The sequence below is a fragment of the Zalophus californianus genome, chromosome 8, assembly GCF_009762305.2.
Source record: "Zalophus californianus isolate mZalCal1 chromosome 8, mZalCal1.pri.v2, whole genome shotgun sequence".
Taxonomy (NCBI): domain Eukaryota; kingdom Metazoa; phylum Chordata; class Mammalia; order Carnivora; family Otariidae; genus Zalophus; species Zalophus californianus.
The window spans coordinates 128,518,473-128,539,160 of NC_045602.1; the positions used below are offsets into that span (position 1 = coordinate 128,518,473).

Here is a 20,688-nt window from a genome sequence, read left to right on the forward strand (position 1 = left end):
GGATAAAAACCCACAAGTAATTGCAAGACAATTTCTGTTGTTAAGGTAAACGTGTCTTTATTTTCCCATACGTGCCTGTAGGCAGACAGGCATCAATACCAGCCAAACTCCTACCATTCCAGGGGGAGGGATTTAAAACTTTTTCAATGAGCCTGTATTCACGTGTTACTTTTATTAATCAAACTATTTATGAACTGTCTGTAAACAAAAGGCATTTAAAAGCACATATACAAAAAAAAAAAGTAGAGTAGGGGTTCAGAGCATTTACCTCGGGGTAAAAACGACGGGTGTTCAAACCCCAGCTGTCTCTGTGTGCTGGTTCTGGGACCTCCAGCGAACACTGGCTTCCGTTCCTCAGCTCTAGAGCCACAGCCGCCACCGGGGGATTTTGCTCTCCCCAGGGTCATTTGGCCGTATCTGGTGACAATTTTCATCGTCACGACTGGGGAGCTAGGGGTGCTGCTACTGGCCTGTAGAGGGTGGAGGCCAACGGTACAGCTAAACACCCCCTCATGCCCCGTGCAGAGAGAGAATGATCCAGCCCTGAATTTTCAGAGCCAAAGGCTGAGCACCCTTGTTCTAGAAAGAGGGGCAATGTCTCCCTCACAGGGCTGAAGACGAATTGGCACAGCCTCTGGCACAAAACAAACATCAACAAATGGGAACTACTAATTTTAGGACTGTACTTCCCCCAAATTAAAAAAAAAAAATTTTTTTTTTTTGAGTGGGGAGGAAGTGGTAATGCCAGGAACCAGTTCTGCCTAATTCCAATTCTGGTGACTTATGACTGAAAGGGATCCTTGATTTTTTTGAACAGCCACATGGGTCTTCACAGGCCGTTTGGGTCTGCCAACACCCTAGGAAGGGCTCCTAATTCCTCCCGGCTCCCGTCTGGTCTCATCTGCTGCCAGGACTGCAGGAACATCCCTGCTAAATTAGCCTCTGTCTCTTGGATGTTCAGCTTTCTCTCTCTGGTCCCCATCTCCCTATGGTTCACACCACTCAGGTTTCTCTTGTTGGAAAATCAAAATCAAAAGCCTCCCTGAGCCTCACAGGCTTCGCTCGGCTCCCAGCCTTCTCTTCTTAGCCCTTCACATGGGATTCGAGGCGGCTGCCCCGACTGCTGCTCCTGCTTCGCGGCCCTTTCTCAGCCCCTCCCCTCTGGCCCGCCCCGAGACGGTGACCGCCTCCCCCTCCTCCCCTCCTCCCCTCCAACGTCTCTTCCCTTCACTTTCCTGTCCTGCCCACTGCGGCTTCCACCTACCACGGTCGGCCCTGCTCACTCCCACTCTGCTTCCATTAGAAAGGGAGCTCTGAGAGGCCTGGGCCAAGGCCACCTTCTCCCTCTAGGCGCCTGCTCTACGCAGCTCCAGAGCCCACTGCATTCACTCCTGGCTGTGCGCTCATCTAGCGACTCACGACCCACCCTGGTCCCCACTGTTCCCTGGAGTCCCCACACTGGACTATATCCAACTGTCTGTTTGCCATATCTGTTCGGCGGGGAAGCCACAAGCTAGGTGGACTCCTCCCTCCCAACAGCCAGCTGTTCCCTCAGCATCCCCCCAGGCCCTCCTCCATACTCTCCCCGCGGGACTGTGTGCACTTACCTGGTCCCCTACTTCTCCGTTGCTTCTCTATAGCCCCGTTCTCCCTGCAGCCCGAGCCATCCAGTAAGATTACGTCTAACGACATCACGCACAGCCCCACCTGCTGGGAACTCTCGAGGCCACTGCTCTAAGGCTAAAACCCAATATCCTTACCTCGGCTCACAAGGCCCCCACAAGGCATATTCCGGCCTCATACACCCCCCAGCCTAGCAGTCCCCGGTCAGCCCTTTGTCCTTTGCACCAGCCCGACAGAATTCTGTTCCTGCAGCTCAGTAGCTCACCCACCTCCCGCCAGGGACCCCTTCCACACCGTGCGCCTGAGGCCTGCAGCCACGTCCTTTGCAGCACTCCTTGTGGTTGTAATTTTTTTTTTTTTTTAAGATTTTATCTATTTTGGGGAGGGGGCAAGCAGACTCCTCGATGAGCATGGAGTCCGATGTGGGGGACTCAATCCCAGAACCCTGAGGCCATCACGTGAGCCAAAACCAAGAGTCAGACGCTTAACCAACTGAGCCACCCAGGCGTCCCGGTTGTAATTTTAATCATACCCTCCCCCCGGGGGTGTGGGGCAGGAGGACAGTGAGTTTTATGAGGCCACTGACCCTATCCTTTTTGCTCATCATTATATTCCTAGCACCTGGTCACAGAACTTGACACTCAATATCAGTGAGTGGTAAACGTTCAACAAATAGAAGCTTTGATTACAATCTCCAAGCGGAACCAGGCAGAAAGCAAACTCTCGACTGACCTCAGAGGACCTTCTTGATTCAAACTCCATCCACTCTCATCCTCTCGTTGCCCAGATGTCTTGTTTGACTCGGTGGGCATCACATGGGCCCATTCTGGAAAGAAAACCCAAGTGTGGGAGGATGCCTGGATCGTACGGTGGGGTTTAGTGCTTTTGCTCCATCAGCTGAGTTTTTCACTCATCTGGTCTGGTCGCCGGGTCAGGCGGGCAGTCTTTCTCGGGAGCACCCAGGGCTCAGCCGAGCAACCTGGAAGCCAAGCCACGTGAAGGAACACACGGGAGCTGAAGTCCCACGAGAAAAAGAGAGGAAAGGCCTCCAAGAAGCCAAACTGTTCTAGGCAAAGACAGACGACCACCAAGGTTTGGTTCTTGAATATGTATTTTTTACTGAAAAAATCATTCATAAATTAACATACAAAAATGTACAAACACATGAGTAAATAATGTAATGACAAAGGACTATTTTTGTGAAAAGTGTTTTTAAAACATCTTTAGATTTCAGTGCAAAAATGTACCCCTGGCACCTCTTACAACATAAGAGCAAGCTCAAAAAAAACATCGTGATGGAAGGAAGCTAGCTACGTTCAATGCCATTGTCAACGGTGAGTGGACACAATCAGTACATGCGGCTGGTGCTCAGCTATTCGTGACTGTGGTAGAGGAGCTCCAACAGGAGCCCATCATGTCAAAAGGAGGATTTTTGCAGTAACTCCTCACCCAGAAAAACAGTGTGAAAGGAGAAATGTTTCCCTGCACGCAGCTGAGACAAGACTGATTGAAGGGGTCACCCATCAGTAGCCTTAAAAGAATTTCAGCTGCCAAAATACACACAAGGTCACATTTGGTTCTTATTCTTTTTTTTTTTTTTTTAACATGAGACTCTCACACCATTAACAGCTCATGGGCCTGGCTGTATGTTTTCAACTTCTATTTTTCCCACACGATACTCAACTTGGTGGGTAAATGACTAAGCGGTGCGCAGTAAGAGATTTCACACTGATAAGACAAACTCACACATGATCGCAAAATGATTTCAGTGACCTTACTTCAAGCAGTGAAAAGACACCTTTCCTTTTGTCCTCAAATCAGCATTTTCTTTTTCAAATCAGCTGTTTAGCCTTTTGCCAACGTTTTGTTCTTGGTGGCAAGTATGTTCGTGAAAAGCTTTAAACGAGACCATTTTACAATACTGCCGTGTACCAAGGATCGGTCTGTTCTGGCAAATTCTTCCTAATGACATCATGGCTGTGTCCCACTGAAAGCCGCTCACGGCCTTCAGGGATGGGAGAGGACAGAAGGGGGGAGGAGGAGAGTCAAGGCCAGCACATAGGCCTGAGGGGAGGCGGGAGAAAAGGGGAAAGAAATCTTTATTGCTCTGTGCACCAGACTTCAAAGGAAAACCAAGTTAGCTCCTGTGTGTAATGTTCCCTCGTGAAAGTCTTTTAAAGCATGAGATGCTGAACATTCTTTTAAAACATATGATACAACTTACCAGCATTTTCAAGGGCAGCAGCCTGCTCTCTCATATGAGCCGATAAGAGCTTTGTAATGCAGTTGGTTTTCTACAATATCACTCTATTCTTCAAAAGAACAAAAGCATGAACAAAAAACAAGGCCTGGCCAATCACTCCCACAGCTTGTGGGGATCATACGTCCAAGGAACCAACACATGCAACGGAGAAAACCCCAACCCACACGTATATACACAAATATACCCCCTACACACACATCCATGTAAACCATGAAAATTAAGGAAGTTGAAGGCAAACAAGGCAATTAAAAAAAATATGAAGTACTTTTCAGAAAGTACTCCTAATCACAATATATAAATATGTTTTATGGAAAAGGAGAGGAAAAGACTGGCCTTTTTCAGAATCCTGCAGAAGCCAAGAGGGACTACAAATTGAGGGATTTGGCTCAGGGAAAAACAGAGAGGCACAACTTCAAGGGCAATTTAGACTCTAATTTCAAGAAGTGCATGGGGTGTGAACCCAGCATTCTTTTGGGCTTGGGTCCTGGCATCCGAGAGCTCCGTCCGTCTACCTGCGAAGCTCATGACGGGGTCCACCCCGGCCCCCAACTGACCCACAGCACATAAGTGTCACCTGCTCTCTGGCTGACTTCTTCAGTCCATCGCTCATTAGTTCTATGAACTAGTTCGTAATGTTGACAAAGAATCTTTCCGGAAACCAAAAAGGGAAAAATATTCAGAGGAATCACTGAAGCTAGTTGATAATTCAGGCACAGATTTCAGGAATTGTGGCCAAGTTCCACAAGAGCAAAAAAACAAAAAAGGAAAAAAAGAAGAGGCAGAAAACCCACCCAACCAACCCCACCACTCTTGGTGATGAGAGGACAAAGACTGAAGTCCAGAGATCCAGGGGCGTGTGCACAGGGAGACCCCCTGAAGGGGTCCACTTTGAGCAAGGAGGGCTCCTGTTTAGCAGGAGACCGGGATGACAGTGTATGTGCCCAACAGGGAAGAGAGAGTCCACAGCGAAAGTCAAGAGCAAGACTTCTGGAAGAAGATGGGAGGGGGCAGGAGTTAGCTACCACTGACAGACTGGACTGTCCCGATCTGTTTGTGACACGCCCTATCTCCACTCCCTTCCAAAGTGATAGCAATTCGGGAGGTGATACCCTTCTCCACTGCATTTTAACTGAGTTCCTGCATTTGCCAACCAAATAAGTGATCTAATATATAAATCCTCAGTTTGAACTGGAGCCAGCTATAAAATTAAATTTAAAAAAGGCATTTTACATGGCTTATTTACAATTATACTTCTTCAAGAAGTGATTGTTATAGGTCTATTTACCTTCCCCCGTCCCTCCCCCGCCCCACCCTCAATCCCCACCCAAAGCAGGTAATTAAAAAAAAAAAAAAAAAAAAACTAAACCAAAGAGAACACCAGAGATGGAGAAGAATGGTGTGTGGAGTTTCATTTGCTCTTCCTAAAAGAGCCCTGTGGTGGGGTTGCCTCTTTGCTCTGAAGGCCGAGAAGCTCCAAAGGCCATTCGTAGGAACGGGCTCGAAGCCAGGACCACAGGAGATGTCAGCTGCTGTTCTGGAGAGCCCGGCTGGGACGGGACGCTGGGGTTCGGGACCAGGGGGGAAAAGTGGCAGGACCGACGTCCGTCCTGTGGAAACAGACAGCCGGTCCTGACGAAGGATGTCCCTGGCCACAGCGAAGGCGTTCTGTGCGCGTACTCTGTTCAGGTTTTCTCCTCGAACCCTGTAATCCTTCATCAGACACCGTGTTTCTATTCTCTTCCTGTGTGGAGCCCCAAGACCTCTCCCCAGGTGGGCTTCCCTGGCGGCGGGGGGTAAAGCAAACCCAGCCTGTCTCCCCGGCTCAGTACTCGGTCACCTGAGCCAGCTCGGGTGTCAGGTTCACGGTAATGTTTTTATACAGGGCGTCGTGTGTGACGTTCGCAAAGTAGTTCAAGTTGTTGAGGCCGTCCAGCCCTTGCCGTTCTTTGGACTTGCGCAGCAGAGCGTACCTGTTTGAGCAGAGAGCAGAGGGGCGGCTCTGAGTGAGGGCCCGGCCGCCTCAGGGCAGAGGACAGAGCAGGGCAGCCCGCAGCAGGGGCCCCGACCCCGGGTGGCTCTCTGGCACCACAGGGCGGCTCTCCGGCACCACGGGGCGGAGGGGCTGGCCCACCCCGCCCAGCTGCTCCCTGCTGGGGCTTATTATTAGAAACATTTCCTGCCTCATGCCATTCATTTCACTGAATGCACCGCTCCTTAAGCAAATGAGGAAACCAAGGCCCCCCGGTGTTCCATGACTTGCTCAAGGTAAGGTCACGGAAGGGAGAAGTGGGAGGTAAGATATTAAAACTACATCAGATGAGCCAGGGCGGGGTCCGCACTCAGTGCCTTCTTACTCCCCGGATGACAGAGCTCATGCAATCAGACCTGGTGGTGTCCAGAGGGCCGTCCTCCCAGTTAACAAGACAAAAGGGCATTCCTGAAAACAGAGATGTCACTCCATCCACATGCCCCAATTAGTGCAGTACAGAACTTCCTTATCAAGGGCACCCGCACGAACAGAGGCTCGGGGGCACCCTTCCAGAACTGGAGCTCGCAGAAAGGGTGCCAACTCTGCTTTGTCCTGTCAGTGGAAGTTACACAGGGACCTTTGACCGAGTGGACCTCTCTCCAACTCCCTGAAGGCTACAGAGGAGACCATGAGGCTTAAGGGGCCAAATGAGTGATTTCCTTCAAAGATCTTCGATCAAAATTTTCACCGATAATCTGATTTCACACAAACGCCTGCCTCACAGGTAAATGAAAATCTATCTAGGAACTATAAAGCAGCCATAACAGGACCGTAGAGAGGAGGAGGGGAGTAAGCCGAGGGGTTGCAATATGATATGCTCTGGGACATCCGGAAATGCAAAGTATAAAGGCTATTTGCAAGAAGAATAAATAAATTGTGCCCACCTTCCAAGAAATTGGACTTCTCCTCGATGGTGATGAGGAATAGACTTGTACTTCCCTGTGTCACCTTCCGGCCGGCTCACAGAGTAGCCTGCGTTCTGTACTCTGTCCGAGACAAAGAGATTGGGCTTTCAGATAAAATGATCAAGTACCATAGATGACCACAGATGGCCAAGGTTGAGAACCCCAAGTTGAACAAGAGAACTTCTTCTGTGTCTGAATATTCAATTGCCCATTCCTCTGGATAAGTTCATGGCTTTAGAAAAGAGGTCTACAATACCAAAAAGTTTTGAAAAAGAAAAGGAATTCAAAATTCTTGAGAGTAAGGTGTGACACGGGTTCTCAGTGACAGGTTCAGCAGTGAGCATTCCCCAGGAGATAAGTGTGCACTCTCACTCTCTCTCCGCTGGCTGGTCTGGGTCCTATCAAAAAGGCTTTTCTCACCAGTGGACAGCACCTTTCCTGTCCACAACCTACTATAAAGCAAATCAGTACTCAGAGTTGCACTGTGTTTTCCCTGCTTATGAACTTAACCATTCTGCCCACCTCCCCCATGACCAGGGAGATGAACTAATTTGTATGATGTCCTCTGATCTCAATGTAAAATTTCACATCACTAGGAGGAAAGCAAAACTTAAGGAGGTGTTCGGTTATTTATCCTTAATGTGATAAAGACCAGAATTTCACAAGCTGGATTTACTGGAAACTTGATAGGGGTGTAAGAAATAATTAATACATGGAGGTAGACTTTGGATATCTATGTGAAATCTACGGTTGTCTTCATATTTTAAAAAACTTGGGGGGAGTATTATTTCAACATCCTCCTCTTGGCTCCAAATTATACTCTCCTTTTGATATTGGGAAATGTGTTCTCGCTCTGATTTGATAAATATATAGAGAACGCCTACTGTGCGCCTGGGAACTGTGCAGGGCACTGGGGAGAACCAGCTCCTGTTCTTGAGCCCAGGGGCTCCAGGTGAGCTGAGAATTACAACAGATATCCTGGGAGAGCTCAACTGGATTCAAGGACCAGTCAAACCAGTTATGCTACGGAAAAGCTGTTCATCCTCACTAGGTCCCTAAGAAACCCAAACTAAGAGGATGAGATGCCATTTTTACCTCTCAGATTGAGAAAAGAATTGTCTGGAGCTCCTTTGTCCAGTACAGGCAGCCTCGAGCCACACATGGCTGCTGAAGGGCTGAAATGTAGCAAAACGCAAAAGGTTGTCTATAACCAATGCTGGCGGTGATGTGAGAAAGCGGGAATGTTGATGCACCGCTGCTTGGAATCTTTCTGCGATCTCTTTTGGGGAGAAATCCTGATGATAACTATGCAAATTTAAAAGAACATTTACTTGACTTTGCAGTTCCACAACTAGGAATTCAATCTGAAGAGCTATTTGCACACATGAACAAGGATATTCAAAAATTGTAAACAATGTTCATTGACACGAGGGTTAAAATAAAATATCGTGTATCTCCATAAAGGAAAACCATGCAATTGTTAAAGATAATGAAGTGGCTCTCTCTGTATTAAAATGGTTGGGAGGGGAGAAGGGATGGGTCTGGGTTGTTTGTGTATGAATACAAAGCAGAGAAAGAAACAGCCCTGTTAAAATACTACTTCCTGGGAACAAGACAGCACAGCATTAAAGAATTATACCTTTTGGTTTATGCACTTTTTTTTTTTAAGATTTTATTTATTTGACAGAGAGAGGCACCACGAGAGAGGGAACACAAGCTGGGAGAGTGAGAGAGGGAGAAGCAGGCCTCCCACCGAGCAGGGAGCCCGATGCGGGGCTCGAACCCAGGACCCTGGGATCATGACCTGAGCCGAAGGCAGACGCTCAACGACTGAGCCGCCCAGGCGCCCCGGTTTATGCACCTTTATTCTGTGAATTTTTACCAGCAAGTATTACTTTGTAATTAATAAGCTACATGTAACTTTCTTTTTTAGAGCCCATCTAGAAAGTCAACAGATACAAGGTGGAGATTCTTTTGCTTATTTGCTCCTCATTAGGTTACTATTTCCTTAGTCTGTAAAAAGATTAGTTTACACTACTCAAATACAGCATCGTTCTCGCAAACTTGTGTAATACAAGCCTTATCCGATAGGATAGGTAAATCTGGGTACACCTATCACTAATACATGACCTCCTGTTTGGGGAGGTTTCAGTGAAATGCGCTATGAATGTAAAATAGTACCAGATTTCAAAGATATTGTAAGAGAAACAAATGTGAAGTATCTCATTAACATCTCATATTGATTATATGTTGGAATGATATTATTTTTGATATATTGTGATAAATATACTACTGGCATGTTTTATTACTACACTAAAATGAATTCCACCTCAAAAAGCCTTTTTTTAACCTTTTTAAACACGGCTACTAGGACGTTTCACATTACCTACATGGCTTGCACCCTATCCCTCCTGTGTGGCTCCGGTCTGGGGAGCCAAAGGTGGCATTTCTAGAAGGCCCCGGACCGGAAGAGGGGAGTACCTGTTCCACAGGTCGTCATCTTCTCCACCCCAACCCCAGAAAGCGTTCGGAAAGCCATTGATCTTCCGAAACTGCTCCACTGTTAAGCCGCTCACTCCACCAAAGAACTCGGCGTAAGGAAGCCTAGAAGGAGATGCACAGCTTGAATCATCTGGGAATCAAAGGATGGTTTCTTCCCCTGGGGAGGGCCACCGTGGCACTGGAGAACCGTGTCCTACACAGTACAGCACCTACTGCCCTCAACCACCCGCAACCGTTTCCTCACACTGGGACGCATCGACCTTTGCGGCGAACTGCATCTTTCTCAAATTGATTTGTTTCGTAACAGCTTTACTGAAACATAACTAACATTCCAAATGATTCACCCATTTATAAAGTGTGCAATTCCATCATTTTTAGGATATTCGCGGAGTTGTGCAACCATGAACCCCAATCCATTTTAATACCTTTCATCACCCCAAAAAGGAGCCTTGAATCCATCAGTCACTCCTCATTCCCACTCCGCAACCCGATGCAACCACTGTTCTGTCTCTATGGATTTGCCGATTCTGAACAAGTCATGGGAGCACAATCATGCAACATGTGGCCTTTGGTAACTAGCTTCTTTCACAAAGCAGTGTTTTCAAAGGTTCATCCCTCCGGCCACATGTAGCAGGACTCCATTCCTTTTTATTGCCTAACAGTGTTCCAAGCTGTGGTTGCACTCCATTTTATTTATCCATTCGCCAGAGGATGCACACTGGGGTGGAGCTAATTGGATTTTGCCATCTTTGCATCTCTCAGCATCCTTTTAGATTTAACCTTTTCCAGAGGAAATGATACTCACAGATACATATACTTGTCCAACTTAGTTGCAAAGTGCCTTGGCATCTGCCCACATCCATAGTAGTTCCGATCGCTTTCCGGTATATGATCCACATCGTGAAAAATAAGACAGTCCCAGTCCAGATCTTTCATTGCTTCTTGAAAACCGACATTGAAAAGCATGGCTCGATTAAAGGGTTGGGTGCCAACCTAAAAAAGAAGCAGAACTTTATTTTTAACAGGACTTGTGGAGCAACAGATTCGCTGCCTCAGCCCTGCCTAAAGGAGAGCTTTAATGAACCTGACTGGGACAGATCACCGAGCCAGAGGAGGGCTTGGCCAGCACGCTCTTCACTGCCTCGCAAGCCACTTGACATCTGGCCTCGATTTCCTTAGAAACAAGAAGGGTAACAAGCCCAAGCTCCTCTCTCCCAAGACTGTCATGAAAGCAGGCATCTGACCTATCACAGCATTTGGAGAAGTACCCAGCCCCATAAAGGGAAGACAGAACAAGAAGGGCCATTTCTACCCATGGCTTTTTTTTTTTTTTTTAAAGATTTTATTTATTTATTTGAGAGAGAGAGAATGAGAGAGAGAGAGCACGAGAGGGAAGAGGGTCAGAGGGAGAAGCAGACTCCCTGCTGAGCAGGGAGCCGGATGCGGGACTCGATCCCGGGACTCCAGGATCATGACCTGAGCCGAAGGCAGTCGCTTAACCAACTGAGCCACCCAGGCGCCCATACCCATGGCTTCTTATCTTAAGGGGAATTTCCTGGGTCTGGAGACCAAAGACACCACCCAAAGCACCTCTGGCTAAACCACCACACAAGGGGCCTTTATTCAAGGGTAAACAAAGTTCCATCCTGGACTCACTCCAGTCTGCCCGTGTTGAGTAACATCTCAAACCAGAAGCCCAGAACTGCTCTCTGCTCCTCCTTTCACCTCTGGGTAGCTCAGTCCTAAGATAGCAGTTTCACTGGCTCTGTACTCCAAAGGCGGATGGACGGGCTCAAAGCACTGTGAACTGCTGTCTCAGAACAGAAAGAACAGCAAAGGACAGGCCACTCACCTGCTCAACCACATAAAACGCGAACCGCAGGCGCTGGCGCTGAAGCATGGGAATCAGGTGTCTGAGCAGGACCGGGAGGTGCTCGTGGCGGTTCCGGAAAGGAATGAGGATCGCCACCTGGAGCAGGGCACAGCAGAGGAAGCCGCCCCGTTCATCCCCTCAACTTCCACTTTGTAGCAGGACACTGCCACAGAATTGTGACCAGCCTGCCCCTGGGGCGTTCTGGAAGGCTGCCTTGTCTTCGACCTCCACTAAATGAAAAGCTATGCTGGCAGGGAGACCCTTGGAAGTAAGCGGACTTTGTTCTTACACACACCATACTGTGCACACAGTCGACCCGCCGAATGAATTCACTCTAGACCACATCCCAGAGGAAGATACTCATTCTACACCATGACCCGCACACAAACACGTCCACAGATATAAGCACACAACTAAAACGCACTCCACAGAACAGTACACCCCTTAGGACATGCAGTGCACTTTGACATATGTGTATCTTTTATATATATACTTTTTTTTTTAAAATGCTGGTCACTGAATTGGTATGGCATCCCAGCGACGGGCTGGAAACGCCCACCTATTCCAGATCTGCCTTGCTCATTGCAGGCCTGGCACAGAATAAGCACTGGAGCAAGTAACTTGCTAAAAGAATGGACTTAAGCCAGTGTCAGGAGCCAGATCCACATACTGATGGCTTCGAGTCATGCAGGAAAACCAATAAGCAATTCTCAGTGTCGGGCTGGATAGCTCCCCTCTTTGTTGCACTAAACTCAGAGTAACAATGCCGAAAAAGGTACGAAGCAGTGAATTTGTGAAGGTGGCTTTTACAAATGTGGCACAAGAGACCTACGAAGCCTCCCCCTTGCTTAGCCAGATCCTATGAAGACGACAAAAAGGGTCCTGCTCAGTCATAGGAGCGATGCACGTTTCTGGGGCTACAGAATGTCCTTCGGGAAACCCATGCCTCCGACGTGTTTCCATCAAATGCAGATATTCTGCATCGGGTCATAGTGTGCAAATTACGAATTACCACAGTCTGTGAACCCCACGGTAGCTTGGAATGATAGCAAGGCCAGGTGGGCCTCCCAGCACCTCGGGCCTGACTCCACACCCTACCTTCCATCGAGGCACGCAATCTGAAGGCTTCCAGTGACCTCCGAGCTTGATGGCTGGGTCTTTAGAGAAGATTTCATGGATGTCATCCATTGCAATTTCACTCATGTTTATGTCTATTGGGCCCTCTGAACAGAGAGTTGGCAGTGGGGGGGGGGAGGAGAAAAAGTATTAAGAGTCCAGAAAGGGTCAGAATGCCTCCCCCTGCCCCAATGACCAGGGTTTCACTCTCTAGGGAGGTTCAATGCTTTTTTTTTCCAGCTGATTTGTTTTTCACAGAGATGGGAGGCGCTTCCTCTGCTTTGCAACTCCTTGCATTTCAGTTCATCACTAGTATTGGGTAAAGCAGCAAGTTGAGAAATTAAGACTGAGTGGAACGGCAGCTGAACTTCTCAAAGAGGAAGGAGGAAAGAGCGAGGCTAAGCTTGGAGCCTCTCTGCGTGCTCCAGAGGCAAGCAGACACAGGGTCCCAATTCACTCATCAGTGATCCCAAGTGATGCTGCCCAAACCCCAAACACTTGTCATCACTGACTTAAGTGAAGAAGGGGCCCTGTCCGAGAAGCCCGAAGGCACGGAAAAGGTACAAGGGCTTCCTGCCATTGCTTCAGATTACACATGAGACGCTAAGAATGGAGAGAGAAAAAGATCCCAGGATTCTTCTGAACCAGCACTTGGAGGGAGTCACGTTCGTCATATGATCAAACAAGTTATAATCAGCGTGGGATTTTATCTTTTGTACTAAAAGATAAAGCTGGTTGCCTGTACTTTTCTCTAGGACATCTTACAGACCCCAAGTCACCGAGCAGGGGGTACGTGCAAAGGAAAGACCGAAAAATACGGTAGAAAATGGCACCAGGAACATAGGCAACCTCGCAGAAGGGCTGAAGAAGGGTCAGGACACAAATAGCTTTTGTAATCCCTGTTTCCAGTTCCAAATCCCTGTTCTATTCTCCACATAGGGGAGGCATCCTGAGAAACTGAGAACACTCTCCCTTTCATTTTAATCAAAGAAACGGACACGTCAGTTTGAAAAGCAGGGAACGCACTACTCACTCATGGAAGGGAGCCTCTCGGGGCAGGTATGGTTTGCAAAGTAGGTGAAGTCTTCAGGAAGAAATGTTGTGGTTTGTAGGAAGGTTTCACTGTGGTTCAAGTCAAGAGGATAATCTAGAGAGGGAAGAAAATAGGCAGCTCAGACCGGCACAGGTCGTCAATTCTGCAATTCTCAGAGGCCTACCAAAGCATTTTTCTTAGGTATCATCTTTTGCAGAATCAGGACTCTGGACTAGCTCTTCACTGGAGCTAAAAATTTGAACCCATCAATAAAAAGGTTAACCAGATGATACCATTTTAACCAGTGTCTCTATTCTTACTGTTATCACAGCTTTATACGCACTCAGTGTCCCGTCGAAGAACTCTACGACGTAATTAAAAACCAACAAAAAAACAACCAGCACCCCCCTCCCCCCATGTCTTACTCTCTACAGGAACTAGTTTCGCTTCTTTTAGCCAACTACTTTAGTGTTTACTTCTTATACAACTGTTCGAGATGCTTCTTAAGTCTTACCCACTGACTTCCCACTGTGGGGCCTGCGGATTTTGCTTCCTTCCCTCCCCTGCCCCCACCCCCCACCGCACATACCCCCGCTTTGCCTTCCTGTCTCCCAACATCTATGGTCGCCGTGGTTCAGCCCATCTTTAGTATTTTTACACTGAAGTATTTATTCTATAGATACTATTCATAGCTGAGAAATGTGCAAAGTTATGATTCCTTTTCTTTTCCCACATAATTCGTTTTTTCCTGAAGGGACTGCTTTCTCTGTATGCTTAGTTTTATATGGCATCATGACTAACTCAACACCATGCCCTCTGCCACTACGGTCGCTCTCAGGATGTCCACCAGCATCAGGCATTCTCTCAACTTTGTCTTCCCAACTGGCTCTCCCCTGTGCCCGCTGTGCAGACGCCGCCCTGAGGTCTCCCCTCCTCTCAGCGTTCTAGAGACTCCCTTCACTTCTCACCAGGGTGAAACCTCACGGTGCCTGGCTTCAATGTCCCCCTTTTTCTTGCTGGAACACATCTTCCAAGTAGCTTCCTAAGCAGGGGGCAATGGGAAGTGGTTTTGAAATCTTGTACATCTCACTGTTTTTGTTCTTTCTCACTTGATTCATGGGGTGGCTGGGTTTACAGAATGCTCGGCTGGAAACAACTCCCCCTGAGGAGTGGGCAAGTGCTACCCACTGCCTTCTAGACTCTACCTACACCTGTTAATTCTGAAGCCATTCCAACTCCGGCTCTTTGTGAAGGTGACTGGGAATTTCTTTCTAAAAGTGTGATGAACTTCCTTTTGGTTCAGGAAATGTCACATTTCTATTTTGAGTTCTATTCTCACCCACTGTGTTGACCATTTGACCTTTACAGTCTAGAAATTCGTGTCCTCCTGTTCTAGAATTTGGGGGCAGGACTAGAGGTATCACTGTGGTGACGATCTCCCTCCCTTCTGTATTCTGCAACCTCCTTCGGGAGAACAGAAAACATGAGTTAGATGTTGGACCTCCTGGTCCTCTGATTTTCTCTTTTCAATCTTTTTTTTTTTTTAATCTTATTTATTTGAGAGAGAGAGAAAGAGAGCACGGGTGGAGGGAGGGGCAGAGGGAGGAGACGCAGACTCCCCAGAGCAGGGAGCTGGATGCGGGGCTCCATCCCAGGACCCCAGGATCATGACCTGAGCCTAAGGCAGCTGCTTAACCAACTGTGCCACCCAGGCGCCCCTGGCCATTCTTTTAATTTTCACTTATGCTATTTTTTTAATTTTAAAAAGTCCTTTTTATTTTCTGAATGTTCATTTCTTACAATATACTCTTTTTGCATGTTTGCGATCCCTTTCCCCTCACCCTTGAGAACGTGGGATAGCTCTTTTGCATTTTCTTCTCCCAGCATAACCTGTTCTGTTTGCTGCTGCTTGTTTGTTTTGATCCCTAGCACAGTGCTCCTTGGTCACCTACTAATATTTAAGAGTGGGGCACTTGGACGCCCGGGTGGCTCAGTCGTTAAGCGTCTGCCTTCGGCTCGGGTCATGATCCCAGGGTCCTGGATGGAGCCCCGCATCGGGCTCCCTGCTCGGCGGAGAGCCTGCTTCTCCCTCTCCCACTCCCCCTGCTTGTGTTCCCTCTCTCTGTCAAATAAATAAATAAAGTCTTAAAAAAAAAAAAAAAAAAACGAGTGGGACACTAACCAGCTAACTGGAAGGGCTTGGACTGAGGCTCTTCATTACAGAGTGTTCTGGCCAGAAGTCTGCTGTGGAAGCCTCTAGCGTCAGTATCTTAGGGTCTTCCTTCTTGGTCCAATCAGATTCCCCAGAGAACGCTATTCTTTTTTTTGTTTGTGTGTTTAAGTAATCTCTACCGCCAACGTGGGGCTTGAACTCACAACCCTTAGATCAAGAATTGCACGCTCTCTGATTGAGCCAGCCAGGTGCCCCCAGAGCACTCTATTCTAACCTCCTGCCAGAAGGTTGCAGTCCTTGCTACAAGCACATTGGGACAGAAGAGAAGAAAGGGGCTGGGGGCACCTAGGCCAAGCCAGGAGCCCCCAAGTTGAGGGGCCCCTGTTTCACCATCCCTGAGGGCGATCAAGTCTTCAGTCCTCTGCCAGGATGGGGAAAGGACCTGGATGTCCGACTGCTCTTTAAATAGCTTTCAACCAAATTTTATCTTAGTTGCCACTTTTATTCTTATCTGCAAAAGTACTTGACACTGCTAATTCCTGACCTTCTGGGGGATTCTGGGGTGGTAGCGGCTTTCCCTGCGGCCACATCAGCAGTCCATTTTCTTCGACCTGTTGAGCCCTGTATCACTCGTCGGTCTGCTTTCCGACTTCCTACTTCTGGTTCTCTTCATTCTCTGGGGTTTATGCCATTGAACACACACACATGCACACGTGCACGCGCACACACACCCTCTTTACTGTCATTTTAGTGGGACTTTAAGAGTGAGAAGTGGATGCCTTCTTCCTAGGGAAATCTGCATGAAGGGGGCCCTCCAACTTCTTTTTTTTTTTTTACAGATAAAGAAATCAAGGCACCGTATACACAACCGGTGTAAGGAGACTTGGCTACTGTACAACAGAGCCCCGACTAAACTCTGGGTTAGTGATCTTTCCGGTACGCTGTACTATTTTTTCAGAGTATTAAAATCTCTCTCACCAGTCCTCTTTGGGATTCATGCGGATTCTATGAAAATTAAAACTTCCTATTCAAACTCGTTTTTGCACTGGAGAATTCTACAATCTTCAACTCAGATATTTTTTAAGCAACACTGTGAGAAGGTTTCCAAGAATCCACAGGCACACGCTGTCTGCTCTACAAGTGCCCACAGGATACAACTCAGTCCGAGTCGACTGGAAGAGAATTAAGTCTCTTAACAGGGGAGGAGAGGAACAGAATGCTTTCTGTCCTTTTCAGTGGTAGCTTTCCTGAAAAAACACCAAGCCTGCATTATACAGACATAAACAGAGCCGGCATAAACTCCAAGGCAAAATTACATTTATGCAGAAATTAGCCCAAAAGTCCTCAGTTCGTACATGCAAACCTGTCCTACTAAATTGATCTTTCTTGAAGGTATTAACACTAGGTATAAAAACCTATGTCAAGAACCCCCAGTACTCATCATTACTCTGGATAATTCTAATTTTGCTTCTTAATTATATATGTGCGTGTGTGTGTATAAATATACAAATGATTCTCTTTAAGAAAAGTTTTCATGTGTACTAGAAAAGGTGTATTTTGAGATATGCACATGTGTGGAGGGAGAAGCTGCTCCAAAACAGCATCACAGTAACTACATTTGCCTCCGAAACAGAAGAAATTCCCAGAGGCATTATAATGGCATTTTCATAAGCAAAAAAAAAAAAAAAAAAAGCCACAGAAGAAGAGAATAGTAATTCTGGGTAATGACAGAACCAAGCCTTAGAACTACAACCTAAACAGGAAATAAGAAGTAAAAACAAAAACAGAAACAGGGCACCTGGACGGCTCAGTCGTTAAGCATCTGCCTTTTGGCTCAGGTTGTGATCCCAGGGTCCCGGGATTGAGCCCCACATCGGGCTCCATGCTCAGCGGGAAGCCTGCTTCTCCCTCTCCCACTCCCCCTGCTTGTGTTCCCTCTCTCGCTGTGTCTGTCAAATAAATAAAATCTTAAAAAAAAAAAAAACAGGGGCGCCCGGGTGGCTCAGTCATTAAGCGTCTGCCTTTGGCTCAGGTCCTGATCCCAGGGTCCTGGGGTCGAGCCCCGCATCAGGCTCCCTGCTCAGCGGGAAGCCTGCTTCTCCCTCTCCCACTCCCCCTGCTTGTGTTCCCTCTCTTGCTGTCTCTCTGTCAAATAAATAAAAATCTTAAAAAAAAAATAAAAACAAAAAACTAACATGTAGAAGAGACAAGACACTTTCCAGCCTTAATGATCCTACCTTTGGGGGTTTGCGTGAAGACACAGATAAACCCCTTTCTACTCCCTTCAAATATTAATAAGCCTAGTAAGCAACCAGCATAAAACAAAACGAGACAAAATCGGTACCACTTATTTTTCTTCTGATTACTAAATTAATGAAATCATTTTTTTTTTAAGATGTTATTTATTTGACAGAGAGAGACACAGCGAGAGAGGGAACACAAGCAGGGGGGAGTGGGAGAGGGAGAAGCAGGCTTCCTGCTGAGCAGGGAGCCCGACGCGGGGCTTGATCCCAGGACCCTGGAATCATGACCTGAGCCGAAGGCAGACACTTAACAACTGAGCCACCCAGGTGCCCCTGAAATCATTTTTTATAGAACCCACAAACACACAACTTCCAAGTGGCAGTAGCCCTGCCCTACACCTTGAGGCGAAACCCCCCCAACAAAAACCTTCATTTCCTCATTTCTAATTTTAAATTCTTTACATAAAAATGCAATTGAAATCTGCTTTCTCACCAGTAGAAACCTTTTAAAGAAGTGGAAGAGGCAGAGGAAATTAACTGCTCGTGACATGGTTAACGCTGCATGGTTTCTATGGGCTACCAGCTCTGCTCCCCAGCTGCCCAGAAATGGGCACATCTCAATGACAGCTTCTTCCTCTTCCTTTTTTTTTTTAGATTTTATTTATTTATTTGACAGAGACACAGCGAGAGAGGGAACACAAGCAGGGGGAGTGGGAGAAGGAGAAGCAGGCCTCTGCCGAGCAGGGAGCCCGATGCGGGGCTCGATCCCAGGACCCTGGGATCATGACCTGAGCTGAAGGCAGAGGCTTAACGACTGAGCCACCCAGGCGCCCCTAGATTTTATTTTTAAAGTAATCCCTACACCCAGCGTGGGAGCGGCTCGAACTCACAACCCGGAGATCAAGAGTCGCACGCTCCTCCCACAGAGCCGGCCAGGCAACCCTTCCTCTTCCCCTTCCTCAGCGTGTCCCTACTGAACGAGGGAGCAGCTGCAAGGATAAAGCGAGCCTACTGAATTTCTATGGCCATGGCTTTATTTTTTAAGTTAAGTGTAATCTATTTTATTTTTTTTTTAAAGATTTTATTTATTTATTTGACAGAAAGAGACACAATGAGAGAGGCAACACAAGCAGGGGGAGTGGGAGAGGGAGAAGCAGGCCTCTGCCGAGCAGGGAGCCCGATGCGGGGCTTGATCCCAGGAACCCGGGATCATGACCTGAGCTGAAGGCAGACGCTTAACGGCTGAGCTACCCAGGCGCCCCTAAGTGTAATCTATTTTAAATCAGGACATGTCCTCCCAGCAAGGGAGGTAGAAGGGCAAAGAAGGCACTGTTTCTACATTTATAAAATGGAAAAACAACAGACATCCTTCCTACCTACAAATTCAGATGGCCCTGATGATTCAACTTTGCTTTACACCAATGGTTCGGCAGCCACGCCTGCACATTAGATCATCTACGAGGCTTTTAAAAATCCTAATAATGCCCAGGCTTTTTCCCAGACTAATTAAATAAGAACCTCTGGGGGTGGGGTGCAGGCTTTGGTATTTTTTAAAGCCCCACCTTGGCAGGGGTTTTCAGATGCACTGGGGTTGACATGACTACCCCAATACACAGGGGTAGCAAAAATCTGCCTTCTCCCTTATCTTACCAGATCCAGTGGAGCAGGGACTGGGAAATGCTGACCAAGAGATTACAGGAAGAACCACCACCTTTCCCTTCCATTTGAGAAAAGACCAAATACTTCCCTCTCTGCTTGGAAAACGTACAAACTTATATATGCTAGAATGATGTCATCAGAACAAATATCTGTAAAATAGAATTAGCATTTTTCACAAGTTAGCACACCTAAGGATGACCCTGTACCTGCTGGGTGAGTAGACGTAGGAAGACTATGGACTAAGCGCCTAAAAACCAGAGAGAAAGAAGGTAAGAATATCCAGCTCATTGACTATATTACAAAGCGCCCTAGCAATGACTTTATTCACCTATGGCAACAATCCTGTTTCCAAGGATGTGGGCAAGAGAACATTTTTCTGAGTATTTGAACACAAAGAGGGTTGGGGCCGGAGGCGTGGGAAGGTTTGCATGCATGTGCGTGCACACGTGTGTACAGAGGTAAGAAATCTCCCTCTGGGTGAAAGTTACAGGTAGAAGGACACCTGTAAACTCATATTTAAGGACGAGAAAGGACAGGCCACCCAACCACTCGCCCTAACTATAAAACTAAGTGGCAGGAGGGTGCCTGGCTGGCTGAGTCACAGGAATGTTCAACACTTGATCTCAGGTGGGTTTGAGTCCCACTGTGGGGGTAGCGATTACTAAAAAACATAAATAAACATAATATAAAAAAAAACCTAAGTGGGAGTTTTCTTCTGATGCCAATGTTCTTTTGAGCATCTCCCCCACTGCTCACAGGAAGTTCTGCAGATTCCTGATCTCATACTCCACATGGCTTTCAGTGACAAGAAGCTTCTTCTCTAGCTTATCACATCAGGTGTATTTCCTGGCTCACAGTCCTCATACCCTAAAGCGCATTCTTTTTTTTTTTTTTTTAATTTTTTTAAGATTTTATTTATTTATTTGACAGAGAGAGAGACAGCGAGAGGGAACACAAGCAGGGGGAGTGGGAGAGGGAGAAACAGGCTCCCCACCAAGCAGGGAGCCCGATGCGGGGCTCGATCCCAGGACCCCGGGATCATGACCTGAGCCAAAGGCAGACGCTTAACGACTGAGCCACCCAGGCGCCCCACCTAAAGTGCATTCTTATTAGACAATTACCACTTTAACTTTCAAGGGTAAAGAAAGCTAGCATTACTTCTGTCACACAGAGCTTTTCAGCTACACTTGGCCTAATGAAGGCCACTGAATGTGGGTGTGTGCCCCCAGCACTGTGTCCAGGGTGGAGCAGCAGAGCTCACGGACCACC

The 20,688-nt window shown here is 47.3% G+C and overlaps 1 protein-coding gene across 1 annotated transcript in view; it reads right to left on the reverse strand.

Moving 5' to 3' along the window:
* Positions 1-2,785: 2,785 nt before the first annotated feature.
* B4GALT5 (beta-1,4-galactosyltransferase 5) overlaps positions 2,786-20,688 on the reverse strand; it is a 77,173-nt gene continuing 59,270 nt past the window's right edge. The window contains exons 3-9 of the mRNA XM_027621256.2: positions 13,345-13,458; positions 12,294-12,418; positions 11,175-11,291; positions 10,128-10,315; positions 9,302-9,424; positions 6,800-6,901; positions 2,786-5,856 (exon numbers count right to left, since the gene is read on the reverse strand). Coding sequence (XP_027477057.1) covers positions 5,709-5,856; positions 6,800-6,901; positions 9,302-9,424; positions 10,128-10,315; positions 11,175-11,291; positions 12,294-12,418; positions 13,345-13,458 — 917 coding nt within the window. The 3' untranslated portion in view covers positions 2,786-5,708. The remainder of the gene's footprint in view (positions 5,857-6,799; positions 6,902-9,301; positions 9,425-10,127; positions 10,316-11,174; positions 11,292-12,293; positions 12,419-13,344; positions 13,459-20,688) is intronic.